The sequence below is a fragment of the Herpailurus yagouaroundi genome, unplaced genomic scaffold (assembly GCF_014898765.1).
Source record: "Herpailurus yagouaroundi ecotype Mexico unplaced genomic scaffold, PumYag 195, whole genome shotgun sequence".
Classification (NCBI taxonomy): domain Eukaryota; kingdom Metazoa; phylum Chordata; class Mammalia; order Carnivora; family Felidae; genus Herpailurus; species Herpailurus yagouaroundi.
The window spans coordinates 7,293,727-7,307,631 of NW_024412426.1; the positions used below are offsets into that span (position 1 = coordinate 7,293,727).

At 50.8% G+C, this 13,905-nt stretch overlaps 1 protein-coding gene across 1 annotated transcript in view; it reads left to right on the plus strand.

Moving 5' to 3' along the window:
• The window catches only part of LHX4 (LIM homeobox 4), a 42,258-nt gene that overhangs the window by 9,169 nt on the left and 19,184 nt on the right, over nucleotides 1–13,905 (plus strand). Inside the window, exon 2 of the mRNA XM_040446486.1 lies at nucleotides 7,261–7,432. Within this exon, the coding sequence (XP_040302420.1) occupies nucleotides 7,261–7,432 (172 nt within the window). The remainder of the gene's footprint in view (nucleotides 1–7,260; nucleotides 7,433–13,905) is intronic.

Consider the following 13,905-nt stretch of genomic DNA (forward strand, 5'->3'; position numbering starts at 1 on the left):
CCCCCCCAAGCCCAGACACACAGAGTCATGATTTGTCATATAAAACTGCATCCTGGACCTCCTGTTCGTGGACTGCATAGATGAATTAATCCTCGGTTCCTTCCACCACAATTGTCAGGTGATTTAAAAGGGGAGTTGGGACCAGAAAACAGGATTCTCCTGTCAGTGGTGGTGGTGGCAACTTTGAATTGAAAAGCTTTATTCTTGAAATGTGTGTCCAGTACTAGAACTTTTAATTAATTTAATTTTAACTCTATCACTGTTAGAATTCTTAGAGTTGGAGATTCCAGAAGCTGGCCTTGAGTTTTGGCAGGCATGGTCCCATGCCTGGTATGTCCTGTGGTCATATGTCGATACACTTTAGAATTAGTCACTCCCAGACTAAATCAATAAGCCCCCACAGAGCGGACTTTCCCTAACCTGCCTTTTTAAAACCATCTTCCTTCTTACTCTGGGAACCTTAGATAATGGGCAGCAATGTTTACCATTCACTTACTGTTGTTTTCTCCCCCTTATATGTGGGGAAGGAATGGAGAATTCTAAGAAAAACAATATTTTTGCACAGTATTTCACTTGTATGTGTGTTTTCTTTAAGTCCCATTTGGCTTCTTTTTTTCACTTTTAAGTCAGTAAAGAAACTTAACAAATATAAACAAAATCATGTATTTTTGGAAACCTATATCGGCCAAATGTTATTTAAGATGAGCTCAAAAACCACTCACTTCTGGAGTTTGGAGCAAAAGGGTTTGGAGCGAAAGCCACTGGCTTTTGTGTTAGAAGCTTTGGTCTTCAGTCAGCTCCAGAACCTGTCCCAGACGAAAAGAAGCCTCTAGCCTCAGTTTGTGTCCCCACAGTTTTTGTCCCCAGCTGTGTCCCTTTAGGGAAGCTCTTTCAAGTGTAGATGCTCACTTTTACTGGGTTTCTGGGAAGAGCAAATGCACAAGCAGATTTGCAAGTACTTGACAAAGTTCAGAGCTGGGCAGTCTTAAAGACCAGGATGTTCCCAACTGGCAGATGGTGCTGCCCTCACCGGCTGGAGTGCTCCTGGGTGTCCCAAGAGGGGCCGAGCCTACTGGGAGTGTCCCGGGATCTGCGGACCGGGAGCCCCAGAAGCGTCTCCCACAGACGCTGGCCCCCTATCCTGAAAGAAGCCGGGGACACCTTGGCATGAGCATGAGGGTGTTAAGTCAGATTGTGAAACAAAAAGAGGGACTCTGTCCAAAGGGCAGTCAAAAAGTCTCGTGGGACTCCAAGGTGGAACATCAAAGTCCAAATTTTAAGAAATATTCATCTGATCTGGGGGCATGGTTAAATGAACAACATTATTCCTAATAGCACACAATGAATTAGTTTTAAAATATTAAGATATTCATCAGCATTATGGTTCCAATAGAACTATCTGAAATTCCAATTCATTTTCCCGGAAAGATGCACTTTCTTCAATACATTTTAGAAGTTATTGTCAAGCGTGGTTTTCTAGCCTTAGTCTCTCTGGTGGAAAAAATGTTTTTCCTCGCCTTGTTGTTCTTTCGTGATGAGAGATAGAAAACACCATTTTTCAAAGAATTAAAATCGATCAAACAAACACACGCAAACCGTCTCCAAAATGTTTCAGGGTGGCCCCTGGTTCCTTGAGAGCAGTTTCTTGGAAATGAAGAAACGTGAGTGGGGAATAAAAATGCACAATACTTTTTATATGTCATGGGGAGGGGGAGTTGTAGGGGGGCAATTTGGTCCACCACAGACCACATCAGACCTTTCGACTGACCTCCCCTACTTCCCAGTTTTCTAAAACTTCACTAATGGAGGAATTTGGGGATTTAAAATGGAACCCATCTTCGGATGGGCCACTCTGAAAAATAAGCCCGTCATGCCCATACCACAGGACTTTAGGTGATTTGAGGGCTGGGCATCATGTTATGGGTTTTATAAGCTCCCTTCATGAAGAAGTAGATTAAGGTTATGGGCAAAGAAAAGGCTTTTAGCCATTTCTTATCAAATAAGAAATAGTCACTTTTCCATTGGGCATTTAGATATCTCCAAGAAAAACACTCGAATCCTCAGTTGTTAATTTGAACTCAATCCACTCTTACCTGCATACATTACGGCAGAAGTGGAGTGAGCTCAGCTGGTTGGGGGTCCTAGCCTCCCTGTTCTCACCATTGACATATGGGGAGGGCACCAAGGTATGGCAAATTTGCCCTCATTTTATGGAGAAGAGAGTCTGCCAGATTTCTTTATGCCAAATAGACTTAACCTTGTAATGTTGCATTATCTGCTATTTATACTCTGAGATTATGTTGATTAGAAAGGGGTATACATCTTCCAGATGCTTTAGAACTAAGGGGATGGAGGAGAGTTTTGAGTGTTTTGTGTGTGGGGAGGGTACTGATGGAGGGGGAGATTATATTGAGAAATAATGAAACATGAAATAATTTTAATGTACTTTAAGTATATAAATTCATCTTGTTGGCAACTGGCCATGGGAGAATGGAAAAGGGAGCTGCCGTTGAGCTTGGACAATGGTATTATGGGGCCAGGTGTTTTATACTCATTCTCTGAAGTGATCACACAGCAACCCTGAGAGACTGTGTTATCATCTCTGTTTTCCAGGTCAGGAAACTGGGGCTCAAAGACTGTAAACAGTTTGTCCAAGATCATATATATGGTAGACTCCGATCTGAACCCAGGTCTAGCAGACTGTGATCTGGGATTTATTATAAACAGTTTGGCAGACCCAAAGATTTGAAGATCTAAACTCCAAGCAGAACTGAAAACTTTCAAATTCTCCCAAGAGTTTTCTAAAAGAATAGTTGAACAAAACGTTTCCACTTCGCCCTAGCTTCCTGTATCACTCAATGCCCGCTTTCCTCGCGGCCTCGAGGTTGGACAGCTCCCTTATTCAGAGATGGCTTCCTTTCCATAGACAGATCTCGACTTCGGAAGAATTGGCTTTTTTCCAGAACGGCGATGCCTCAGCCTGTGTGTGAGGAAGCGTGTGTGTGCAGGTTTATGTGTATGTGTGACTCTGTGTAAGTACTGTGGTGTATGTGTGCTTGTGCACCCGCGAGTGTGTGTGTTAAAAGTGTGTGTCTAAGTATATGCAACGATGTGTATGTCTGTGCGTCTATGTGAATGTGGTATGTGTGAGTGCCTTTGTGTATGTCTCAGGGTGTATCTTTGTTCATTTGTGGTTGTGTGTGTTTCTCTGTGTGTGTTAGGACGCATATGTGTGTTTGTGTCATGTGTGTCTGTGCGTATACTGTTAAGTAGGTGCGGATATGTGTGTATATCTGACTATGTGCATATGTGTTTATGTGAGTGTGGGTGCAGGTGTCTGCATGGCGAGCGAGTGTGTCAAGGCAAGCCTGCTTGTCTATACAGCTGCTCTGCCTGTGTTTAGGTCTGTGCTTTGAGCCATGTCACTCTGTAGGACTGAGAGAAGATTCTGGGCCTTGTGGATGGGGAGTGTATTGTACTGTGTGATCCAGCATCTCTCCGGATTCCTTGACTGTTCCACGGGCTTTGCTGTCTTTTCGTGACCAAGCTTCCTCTCCGCAGAGTCCCAGCAGAGAGCATCACCAAAGAACACTTGTGTGTGGATAAGATAAGAATTTTCATTTAAAATGAGATGACTCTTCATAATCAGGAACTGAGTTTATAGATTAAATTTTGTCTTAGTGACTCCAGGGGCCTGCTTAAATACCAGTTTTGAAGGTGGAATTTTGTGATGTCAAACACCGCATGAAAAGTACGTCGAATTTACTGGGGATTTGGAAATCTTCCGGCTCCTTGGAAATTTTGGTTACAACTTAATTTCTGGTACGAGACCTACATAATCTCTGTCCTGTTCAGGCTCTCTGAATTTAAAAATAATAATTTACTGTAGGTTTTAAAAAAGGCTCATGTTGTTGCTCCTGGAAAAATTTCTAGATAGCTGACATTTCACACTAATCAAAATAATTACATGGAGTGCTGTCACCTGAGGTGTGGGATCTGAGTTCACAAGTCTCCACCCCCTCACGGGCAGGGATGAATCTGAACTTGACAGATGCCATCAACAAGCTGGCACCTTGCAGCTGGGTGGAGGGGATCAGCAGGACAGGGGCTCCTACTTCCCACCCTCGGGGCATTCGGTGTCCGTCCCATACAACACATGCATCCTCTGTCCAAAGGATCTAAATCTATGTCTCAAACATTTCCATCTGCCCAATTGTTAAGAAGCAACAGAGGCCGGCGGCTCATCTACTCCCTTGTCACTTGACACAGAGCAGCTTTGAGACTACCTCTCTGCCTCCATTTCCCCTCCATAAAATGACAGGGTAGAGCCAGCCAGGTGAGGCATGTCCAGATCCCTCCCGCTCTCAGGTTGGGTTTAGCCAACCTTAAACATAGGCTCCTGGTTCAAATCCCCGTTACCCCATTGTGGGACTTGGGGCACTTTGCTTCACCTCTCCAAGACTCAGTTTTGTCATCTGTAAAATGGGGATAACAACACCTTCCTCACCAATTTGTACAGATTATTGACGTAATATACACCCAGGACCTGGCAGAGTTCACGACAGGCTCTTGCTGTCTGCTTTTACCATTACTGGTATATTATGGATCTCTTAAATCATTTCTAGGTTACTTTTGTTTTTAAAAATGCCACTCCCCTCTCAAAATCTACATTGGAATACAGCGTGAGATTTTTTTTTTGTTTGTGTTTTTGTTTTGTTTTTTAACTTAAAAATCACCTTGGTTTGGCCCTCACATTTTTGCCAAACTCGAGGACCCCAGTTTGGCCCCAGGGCCGCTGAGAACCCCCAGTTTGGGCAGCACAGATGGACTCAGCAGGGAGCATCCCTGCAAGCCGGAGGCTGAGATGGCTTGTCTGTCTGCTTTTAGTGTTGTTCCTAAACGTGATGTTGTCTCCGTTTCCAAGCCTCTAAAACTCCCCTGCCCGCCCTTCCCTGCATACATTAGCCTTAATGTATTCTCTCTTGAATACTCATCATATTAAGGCTCCCGGTAGATACCTAGCTCGAAATAAATTTTATGAGCACACATCCTCGCCCTCATCCCCATGCATTTGCGGCCGGCAGGAGAAATACAGCCGTATCTTTCCTGGAGGCAAGGCCAGACAACAATTAGGTGGGAATCGACGCCCTCTGGCCGCGGAGCCGGGCGGGGTGCGGGAGGGAGCCGGCGGGCGCACTCCCCGCGCCCAGAGGACGGTTCTCCGTCCGGGTTCTCCTAGGGTTCAATCGCGGGCACCGGCGGGCTACCCGGCCCTCGGACTCAGCCGTTCGCTCACACAAAGATGCCCCTAGCGGGCCGTGTCCCCGCGTCCCCGATGGCCCCGGGCGGCGGTGCTCAGCGGGCAGACGGTTGCACACGGTCTGGGACCTGGGACGGGCTGGTGGGCACGGGTTCCTGCCGATCTGCGAGCCACTTCCGTGCGCGAGGGCCTCGGTCTTCTCTCCCCTCGCGTGCAAAATGGTGCCAGAGCAGTGCTCCTCCACACACGACGCCTTCCTCCAGCCCCTGGCTTGGCGGCTGCAGCGGCTCCGAACGCCAACGCGCGGGCAGGAGAAACCGCGCCCGCGCGCTGCGTGAGCGCCTTTGCACGAGTCGTCCCCCCTCCCCCACCCCTCGCAGGCTGGCCTTGTCACACGGCGGGAGCCCCTGGTCATGCACCCCTCGCTCCTCAGTCTCCTCTCTGCTTATCCAGATGTCTCCACTGCTAAGGCCCCCCCTGCTCCTGGACTTCTTCCTGCTGCTCCAGGGACGCCAGTCCTGATGGTCCCGGAGAGAGGCAGGGGTGTCGTTGTAGTGGGAGGAGCACTACCTGTCTTGCGGACACAATCTGAGCCTCCACAGGAGCGTGGGGACATCTGTGCAGCGATTCTCGATCAATGAGATCAAGCGCATGAACGTGGGTCCCTAACTTTCCTTCCCCTCAGCCACAGCAGCACCACACACAACACACACTTACTGCAATTATCTCCTAGTAACAGCAAACCTTTATTGAGCACCTACTGGATACTGGCCCTGTCCTACAGTATTGATTCACTTCCTCTTCATAACAATCCTCCCAGGGACTTCTGTCATCATCACCCCCACCCCTCCTTGTTACGGATGAGAGAACCGGGCAGAGGGAGGCCAAGTAATTTGTGGAAGGTTAAAAAGCAGAGCCAGGGTTCAAACTCAGGCAGGCTGCTTCCAGAATCCATGGTCCCACCCTGTGTCCTACCCATCCCCCCTTATTTGATGGAGATTCCTGTTGCTGTCCTGTGTGCTTAGTACCTTGCTGGGGACATCAGAACTGTTTGGTAAGTAACTTGGTAGCTGGTTGGTTGAACATTTTCTTTGTCAAAGAGGAAAACTTCAGAGATAGAAAAAAAAATGCCATATGCCCTGGGACAGGTAGCAAATGTCCAGACCCATGCATCTCTGTCTCATTGTGGTTCCTGTAGTTTCCGTGGGGCATTTTGGTGTGAGAATGGGGTCAAAGGGCAAGGCATCTAGTGGGTCTGACTTTCAGGCAAATGTTGGTAGCTGCTGAGGCCAGAAAGGGGAACAGACTGGGTTTGGGGGTTACTGTGCCCAACACTGACGTTTGTGTGTCTGACACGGTGATGTCGTTTAGTGAGTGTCCCCATAGCCTGTCTACAGGTTTGAGACACAAATGATTTAGAACTGGAGAGAGCTTTCTTTCTACATAGATGTGTTCAAACTTTGTCCCCTGTGCTTTGAGGCCAGTTCCCTTACATTAATACTTTTAAATTATATCACACCGACAAAGATGATATGAATCAAGAATGTAGGATTCCGGAGAGATTTGGTTTGTTGATATTTTGGAGTGCACGGGAGAAGCAGGTGAACTGTTTCGAAGTGAGCTTCTTAGAGAGGATTTGATCCAATATTTATGTAGTGATACATATCTGTGGAGCTACTCGTGTGCACCAGGCACTGTGCTAGGCGGCTGGGATACATAGCCGCAAAAGAAACATTATTCTGGCCCCGGGAGGCTCTCCCCTCCTAATAGGAAACACTGGGTGCATTGGATTTCAGTTCCCACGTGCCTCGTTGACCAGTGACCTTTGTGCAGTGCACAGCCTGCACAATTATACGTGGCAGCCCTAAGGGTCTGGGTTCTGTCCTTTCCCTCCAGTGGGACACGAATCGTGAAGAACAAGAAGGCATCCACACAGGGTCTGGTCCGGTTAGCCGTGCTGTGTGGAAGGCTCACTCTGCCTTTCTCTCCTCTCCCCACAGAGATCCCTCAGTGTGCCGGCTGCAACCAGCATATCCTGGACAAGTTCATCCTGAAGGTCCTGGACAGACACTGGCACAGCTCTTGCCTCAAGTGTGCAGACTGCCAGATGCAGCTGGCGGACAGGTGCTTCTCCAGGGCCGGGAGCGTCTACTGCAAGGAAGACTTCTTCAAGTAAGCCAGAACCCAGGGTGCAGCCTCCCTCCCATGCCCTGGTCTGTATCAGCCTCTCCCCGCTGGGGGTGGGGGAGAGAGCTGGCAGAGGGCTGGAGCCAAACTTCTGCAGGGGGGCCGACAAAGGATTCCGGCGAATCCTGAAGGGAATGCTCCTTCTTGGTGTTGGTTTCTTGGGCCACGTGGCTCTATCATTCCCGCCACTTTCAGGGTGGCTGCTTTGAGTTTTGCACCTCGAATCTGGAGGAGTCTTCGTGGCTGCTTCGGGGCCCCAGAGGCTTGGAAGAGTTGCTCCTGGTCGGGGTCAAGCCAGGCTCTGTTAGTGTCATCGCTTTCAATGAAAACATGATGAAGAGGCAGTTTGATGTGACGGTTAAGAGCCCAGACCCTTGACTGGGTTTGAATCCCTTATTAGCTGTGTGCTCTTGGGCAACTTAACCTAACTTCTCTCTGACTCTGGTTGCTTATCTATAAAATGCGGCTGCTAATCATAGTTCTTACCTCACTGCATTGTTATTAGCTTTGAATGGATCAATATATGTAAAGTCCGTAGGACAGTACCTGACACCTGAGTGTTAGCTTTTAAGACTGTCCTCAATTCCTTCTGGGGTTGGATCCATCAGAAAAAGTCCTGCTGGTCATGGAGAGGGGACCTTCTAGAATTTATCTTCTGTGGCATTTCGTCTGGGGCTTCTCTCCCGGAACCCGTTGCCCGGGGCACTCAGGCTGGTGCCTCAGCTCACCTGGACCAGCTGGTGACAGCAAGACCAACAACAAGAGAAGGGAGGTGTCCATCGGTGACGCGGAGCCCAGGGTGGGTGGCCCACGGGGGTGCGCTGAGGGGGCGGGACTTCTGGGGAGGCTCGTCAAAGCCTGGAAACACTTGGCACAAATGAGCAAGCCTCAGAGGGGCGGCATGCCTCCTTCAGAGGTCATGTATTCTGCACAAAGGGAGGGGACATGGGGACAAATGCCAGTCCTGGATCCAGGACATGTTTCTCCCAAATCCTGCCAAGGTTGAACTTCAGAGAACAGGTGATTTGAATTTCTGAGGATCCTCAAATTTCATTAGCCCAATACGAGTTGAAAAGCACATTAAAGGTGATCTTGGTTTCCACTGGGGCTTCCTCCAAGGCTTGTGCTCAGAAGGCAACACTCATTGTCGCCGTCACACTTGGGTCAAAAATGCACTGCTCTCTCCCTTGGTGTGCGTGTGAGCATGCTCACTCACACGTGCCTGTGTGTTCATGCCTGTGCCCGTATGCTGCCTGAGGGCAGGGGCAGTAGGCGCGCAGGCACATCCAACAGATTCCTGATGGCTCCGACTCAGGGCCGGGCCTCTGGCTCTCCCTCTAGGTCTTTTCCGTGCTCTCCGTCCTCCCGGTCTTCCTCTTGCTCTCTCACCTCTGAACCTTGCCTTGCTTCCTTCATTCTGGCATTTACACAGTTCTGCTCCCTCCTCCTACATCCTTCCCCGTGGGCAACCAGAGTCATTCGTTATTCATTTCTCAGTGACATCCGGGCCAAGCCCCACGGCAGCTCTTGTAGGCCCCGCACGGAGTGAACCTCATCACGTGTGTGTTCGTGTGCGTGAACGTTGTGTGCCTGTGTGCACCTGTGAAGGTGAATGTGTGAGCAAGGAGGGGCAAGAGGACACAGTAGGCGGGGCCTGGCCTTGGGGTCGGGTCAACTGTCCCCGCTTCCAAGTTCTGTGCACCATCTTCCTGGTTGTCCATGTACCTTTGGGAAGCCTCAGTGAGCTCCCGGGGCATGGCCTTTTTTTTTTTTTTTAATGTTTATTTAACTTCGAGAGAGAATGACAGTGTGAGGGGAGGAGGGGCAGAGAGAGAGGGAGACACAGAATCCGAAGCAGGCTCCAAGCTGTCAGCACGGAGCCTGACGCGGGGCTCGAACTCACAAACTGCGAGTTCATGACCTGAGCGGAAGTCCGACGCTTAACCGACTGAGCCACCCAGGCGCCCCAGGGGCATGGCCTTCTTGCCCAGCTGGGACAGGGTAGGTGCTGAGATGTCCCCGAGTTAGACCACTGGCTGGGGTGCAGGCAAAACCCATTAGGATCACATCACAGGACTCTGTCACCAGAGAAGCTCCTTTGAGCGCCTGTCTGGGGTTTGGAACTTGACCTTGACTGACTGGCTCTGAGTGTTTGGGAAAGGGAAGTGGTCACAGCTCAGGTGTAGGTTCGGGCTTGGGAGAAGTAGTGATGACGAAAGATGGTCCCTTCAGAAGGGACCTGGGGTGCAGGCTGGGGGAGGAGTAGCATAGGCCTATGAGTCATAAGCCCAAGACCAGAAATAACAATGACAGTTACTTGCTCAGGCCAGGCCACTGACCTCTTGCCTCTGTGGCTTCCCCATGCCATGACCCTCATTTGGATCCTTCCAGGGCATTATTCATAAGTCATAACTCACCTCCCACTTCCTTGAGGCCACATGTCCCCCCACCACACCGGCATCCAACCTCACCACTGACCCCGGCCCCCAGCTCCTTCAGCAAGGCCCCCTCTGCCTACAGAACATTCCAGATGCATTGTGCTATCAGAGCCTTCCACCCTGCCTCTCTTCTAGTCCTACCTCACTGCTTCCTTGGGTTCCCAATGCCCCCCAGCAGGGTGCCCCCTTTCCCAGGCAGGCCTTGACCCTGGCTATTGTATCCTCCAGGGATGATGTCTGTCCTCTGAAGGTCTCCCCCATTCTTCCATGGCCGTGAGTCCAGCTCTTCAGCGGATGGGCACCCTGAGTTGCCTTGTTTTTGCTCACTCCTCCCGCGCCTGTTTGATCTTTCTTGTTGGCATGAGGAAAGACTTATTAGGTATTATTTTTCTGTCCCCGGCATATGCACCTGGCCTTGTCTACAGACCATCACTGGGTTTGATCACATAGTGAATTTACAGCATGCTTGGTGACCAGTTTCTTCTGTCCCTCACATGACGTCCTGTGAATCCTGGAGGCCCAGGCTGCCTGAGAAATGCATAGGCCCATAATTCAGTCGCAGTTACTTTCCTGGTTCCATAGGACTGCCCTGTTTCATAAAATGACCCACCCTCAGGGCTGGATCCTCTTGTGAAGTAGGGGAACAGGCCACAGATTCAGTGCTGAATCCAGGTCATTAATTCTGAGATGAAGTGCTGTGTGGAGAGAAATTTATTTTTGTTTTTAAGTTTTATTTATTTGGGGTGCCTGGGTGGCCCAGTCGGTTAAGCATCCAACTTCGGCTCAGGTCGTGATCTCACAGTTGGTGAGTTCAGGCCCCGCGTCGGGCTCTGTGCTGACAGCTTGGAGTCTGGAGCCTGCTTTGGATTCTGTGTCTCCCTCTCGCTCTTCCCCCTCCCCTGCTGACACAATGTCTCTCTCTTTCTCAAAAATAAATAAACGTTAAAAAAAAATTTTTTTTAAGTTTTATTTATTTATTTTGAGAAAGAGAGCGCACGTGAGTGGGGGGAGGTGTAGAGAGAGAGAGGGAGAGCAAGAGAATCCCAAGCAGGCTCCATGCTGTCAGTGCAGAGCCCCACACAGGGCTCAATCCTACCAACTGTGAGATCATGACCTGGGCTGAAATCAAGAGTCAGATGCTTAACCAACTGAGCCACCCAGGCGCCCTGTGTGGAGAGAAGTTAAAAGCGGAGGTGATTCTCCCCGCTGATAATGGAGATTGAAGATTGGGCCACTCTGAAGCCGCCCAGGGAAGACACTTGGATTCACGGGCAGTCAGGCCCCACACGGCTCTTGGGGACTGTGGCTGTTCGGTGCAGGAAGACACAGCCACAGGTGCAATTTGGTATAGCAAGTCACAGTGCGAGGCGAGGACACTGAGGGAGTCAGTCCTCCAGGGTCAGACTGGCTTCACCCCTCTCCCACCCCCCTGCCGGGGTCTTGGGATCCACTGCCCACTTGGGGCTCAGGCTGTAACCTGGCTGCAGAGCCCATGGTCCCCTCCTCATTATGGTTCATTAAACATCACCAGGCACCTGCTTTCAGATGGCGCACAGGATACCTGTGAGCAGAGAGAGAATACGAGGCAGGGCGGGAGGGGCAGAGCAGTTCCCGGAGCCCCAGGCCCCTTCCTGTCCTGCAGGAGGCTGCCAGAGTCACTTCCGGCAGCCTTGTGAGAGGGAAGGTCGGCGCCATGAGCTTGAATTCACCTGTCAGACTTCAGGATGCTCTCAGCTGCGGGATTTGGAAGAGGCCTGGTCAGAGCCAGGGAGACTCTCTGCTCTACGCTCCTTGAAGAAAAAGAAAAAGGAAAGAAAAATCACTGCCCTTTTCAGATACCTGCCCCATAGCCCTGCTCGGAGGGGCATTGACCTCACTGATCAGCATTGTGGTTCTAATTTTCAGGATCAATATTTTAAATCTCTTTGCCCATAACAAGGGGAAGGGCCACTGCTTTGCGTAACTCCAAGGGGTATCCTTTATCCTGCGTGAAGGTTTTCGAATCAAGACTGTCATGTGAAGAGTACCCTGCCGCAGGTATGTGATACCTCAGAAGTGGGGTGAGGTCAGCCTTCCATCAGCCTTCAGCCCACGAGATGTGATAATACTGGTGGCTGACAGCAGAGGGCGATGTTGATGTGTGCACAGACCAAGAAAGAAGTATTGTTGGAAGGTTGTACCCTGTGGTTGTTGCATTTTTCTCTTGGAGCTGTTGAATTCTGTCTTGCTCGGTAACATTGGCTGATCTTTACTGTTGTTTGTTGTTTTTGCCTCCTGGGTCCTTGGCTGCCTTTCTCCACAGGAAATAAAAGTCTGAGACCGAGAGGAGAGGCACGGAGTTGACTAAACGCAGTGGTTCCGAGGCTATCGCAAATGGATCACAAGCTGAGGAGCCAACGGCTCTTTCTGTTGTATTTGCTAAGCGAGTCCTTTCTGGGCTGCGTGTCCCGTACGTCCCAGGTCCCCATCTCCTGGCAAAGAGACCAGGGCCTGGTGAGGGCAGGAGTCTGGGAGTAGAGCTTCTGGGTCCCCTCCTCATCACTGACTGGGTCCTGGGAGGGGCTTGGCAGCTCTCTTACTCTGAAGTGCAGTGAATAGCACAGGTTCTCTGCTCCAGGAACTGGGTGCCCTTGGGCAGGTTCCTTAACATCTCTGAACTCCACTGTCCTCTTCGGAAAAAAAATGGGAATGTTAATGGTGCACGCTTTAGAAGACCTGGCACACAGGAGCATTTCACAAAAGGGAGTTATTTTATAAACAGAGGGGTTTAGTGAACCCAGACGGTGCTCGGTTGGATTCCTGTCCCGTCTCGTGCTAGCTGTTTGTCAGAAAACAAGTGACCGGGCCTTTCTGAACCTCACTGCCTTACTGTTAGAAGGAGCTCACTGTGGAGCCCAGAGTCGTGAGATGGGAAGGAAATCGCATGGAAACCATGTCTAGCAGGATGCTGGCTGCTTTACCAGTGTCTCTGGGTTTCTGGCCCCGACGTGTGGCCACTTGACCTGCAGCCCTGGAGGGCCAGGCTGTCAGAGCCCTCCCTCGGGGCTAGGCCTGGGCTGGCTTCTCCCGGCCTCCCTCCTCCCCGCCCCCAGCCCTCAGCTTTGAGACCTTTCTGTTGAGGTGACATTTAACGTCCTGCGGAGATGAGGGTAGCCTGGCAGAGCTCGGAGGGCACTCTGCATTGTGCTGGGAATAAACCACAGGCTGAAGATGCCGTGGGGATTTACATGAAGATTCGGGAAACAAACCAGCAATTACGACGGTGTGAAAACAAACAGGGCTACGGAATCAAAGAGAGAGCAGCACAGCTTTCGAGAACATTCCAGGCTTGTGTCCCTGACCACCAGGGCTTTGTGCTCATACCCGCAGCAGGGAGCCTGGGGGAAGAGTTGGAGGCATTCTGAGAGTGACTGCCACTCCAGGGGGTTCCTGTCTAAACTTCTTGTGTCTCTGGGGGTGTCTGTCTGTCCCCGAGGCCTTCACCTGCCTGGCGGGCAGAGATGGTCACTTGTGGGGACCCAGTGGGATAGAAGGCTGCTTCACGACTTGTCAGTGGGGAGCTGTGTGGGCCGCTGCCCCGCTTGGCCAGGAGCTTCGGTTCCTCACAGTGCCCCCTCCCCCAGCCAGTCAATCTCCAGGCAGGCTGCCGGCCAAGGGCAGGTAAGCAGCGTCCTTGGGAGCCCGGGAGATGCTGATTTATCCCTGCAGTTCAGAACAGCCTGTTTCAGCTCCAGCATGCCCTGCGTTTGGCCGGGACGCAGGGTGGTTTTGCTGGCTCCAGCCTGGTCTTCACTAGTGACCTTGGCCCAATCACTCTGGTGACCAGGGCCCCCGCCCCTAGGCAGGGCAGATACCCGCAGGAAATCAGGTAATACGGGCAAAGTCCCGCTCAGCCTCTCTGCGAGGTGGACTTCACAGAGTGGCCCGCTTTGGGTTTGAATGCAGACTCTATGTGACCTGGGGGCATTTGATCTCTGAGCCTCACCATCCCGCCTCGAAAGAGGGATGGGAACACACATC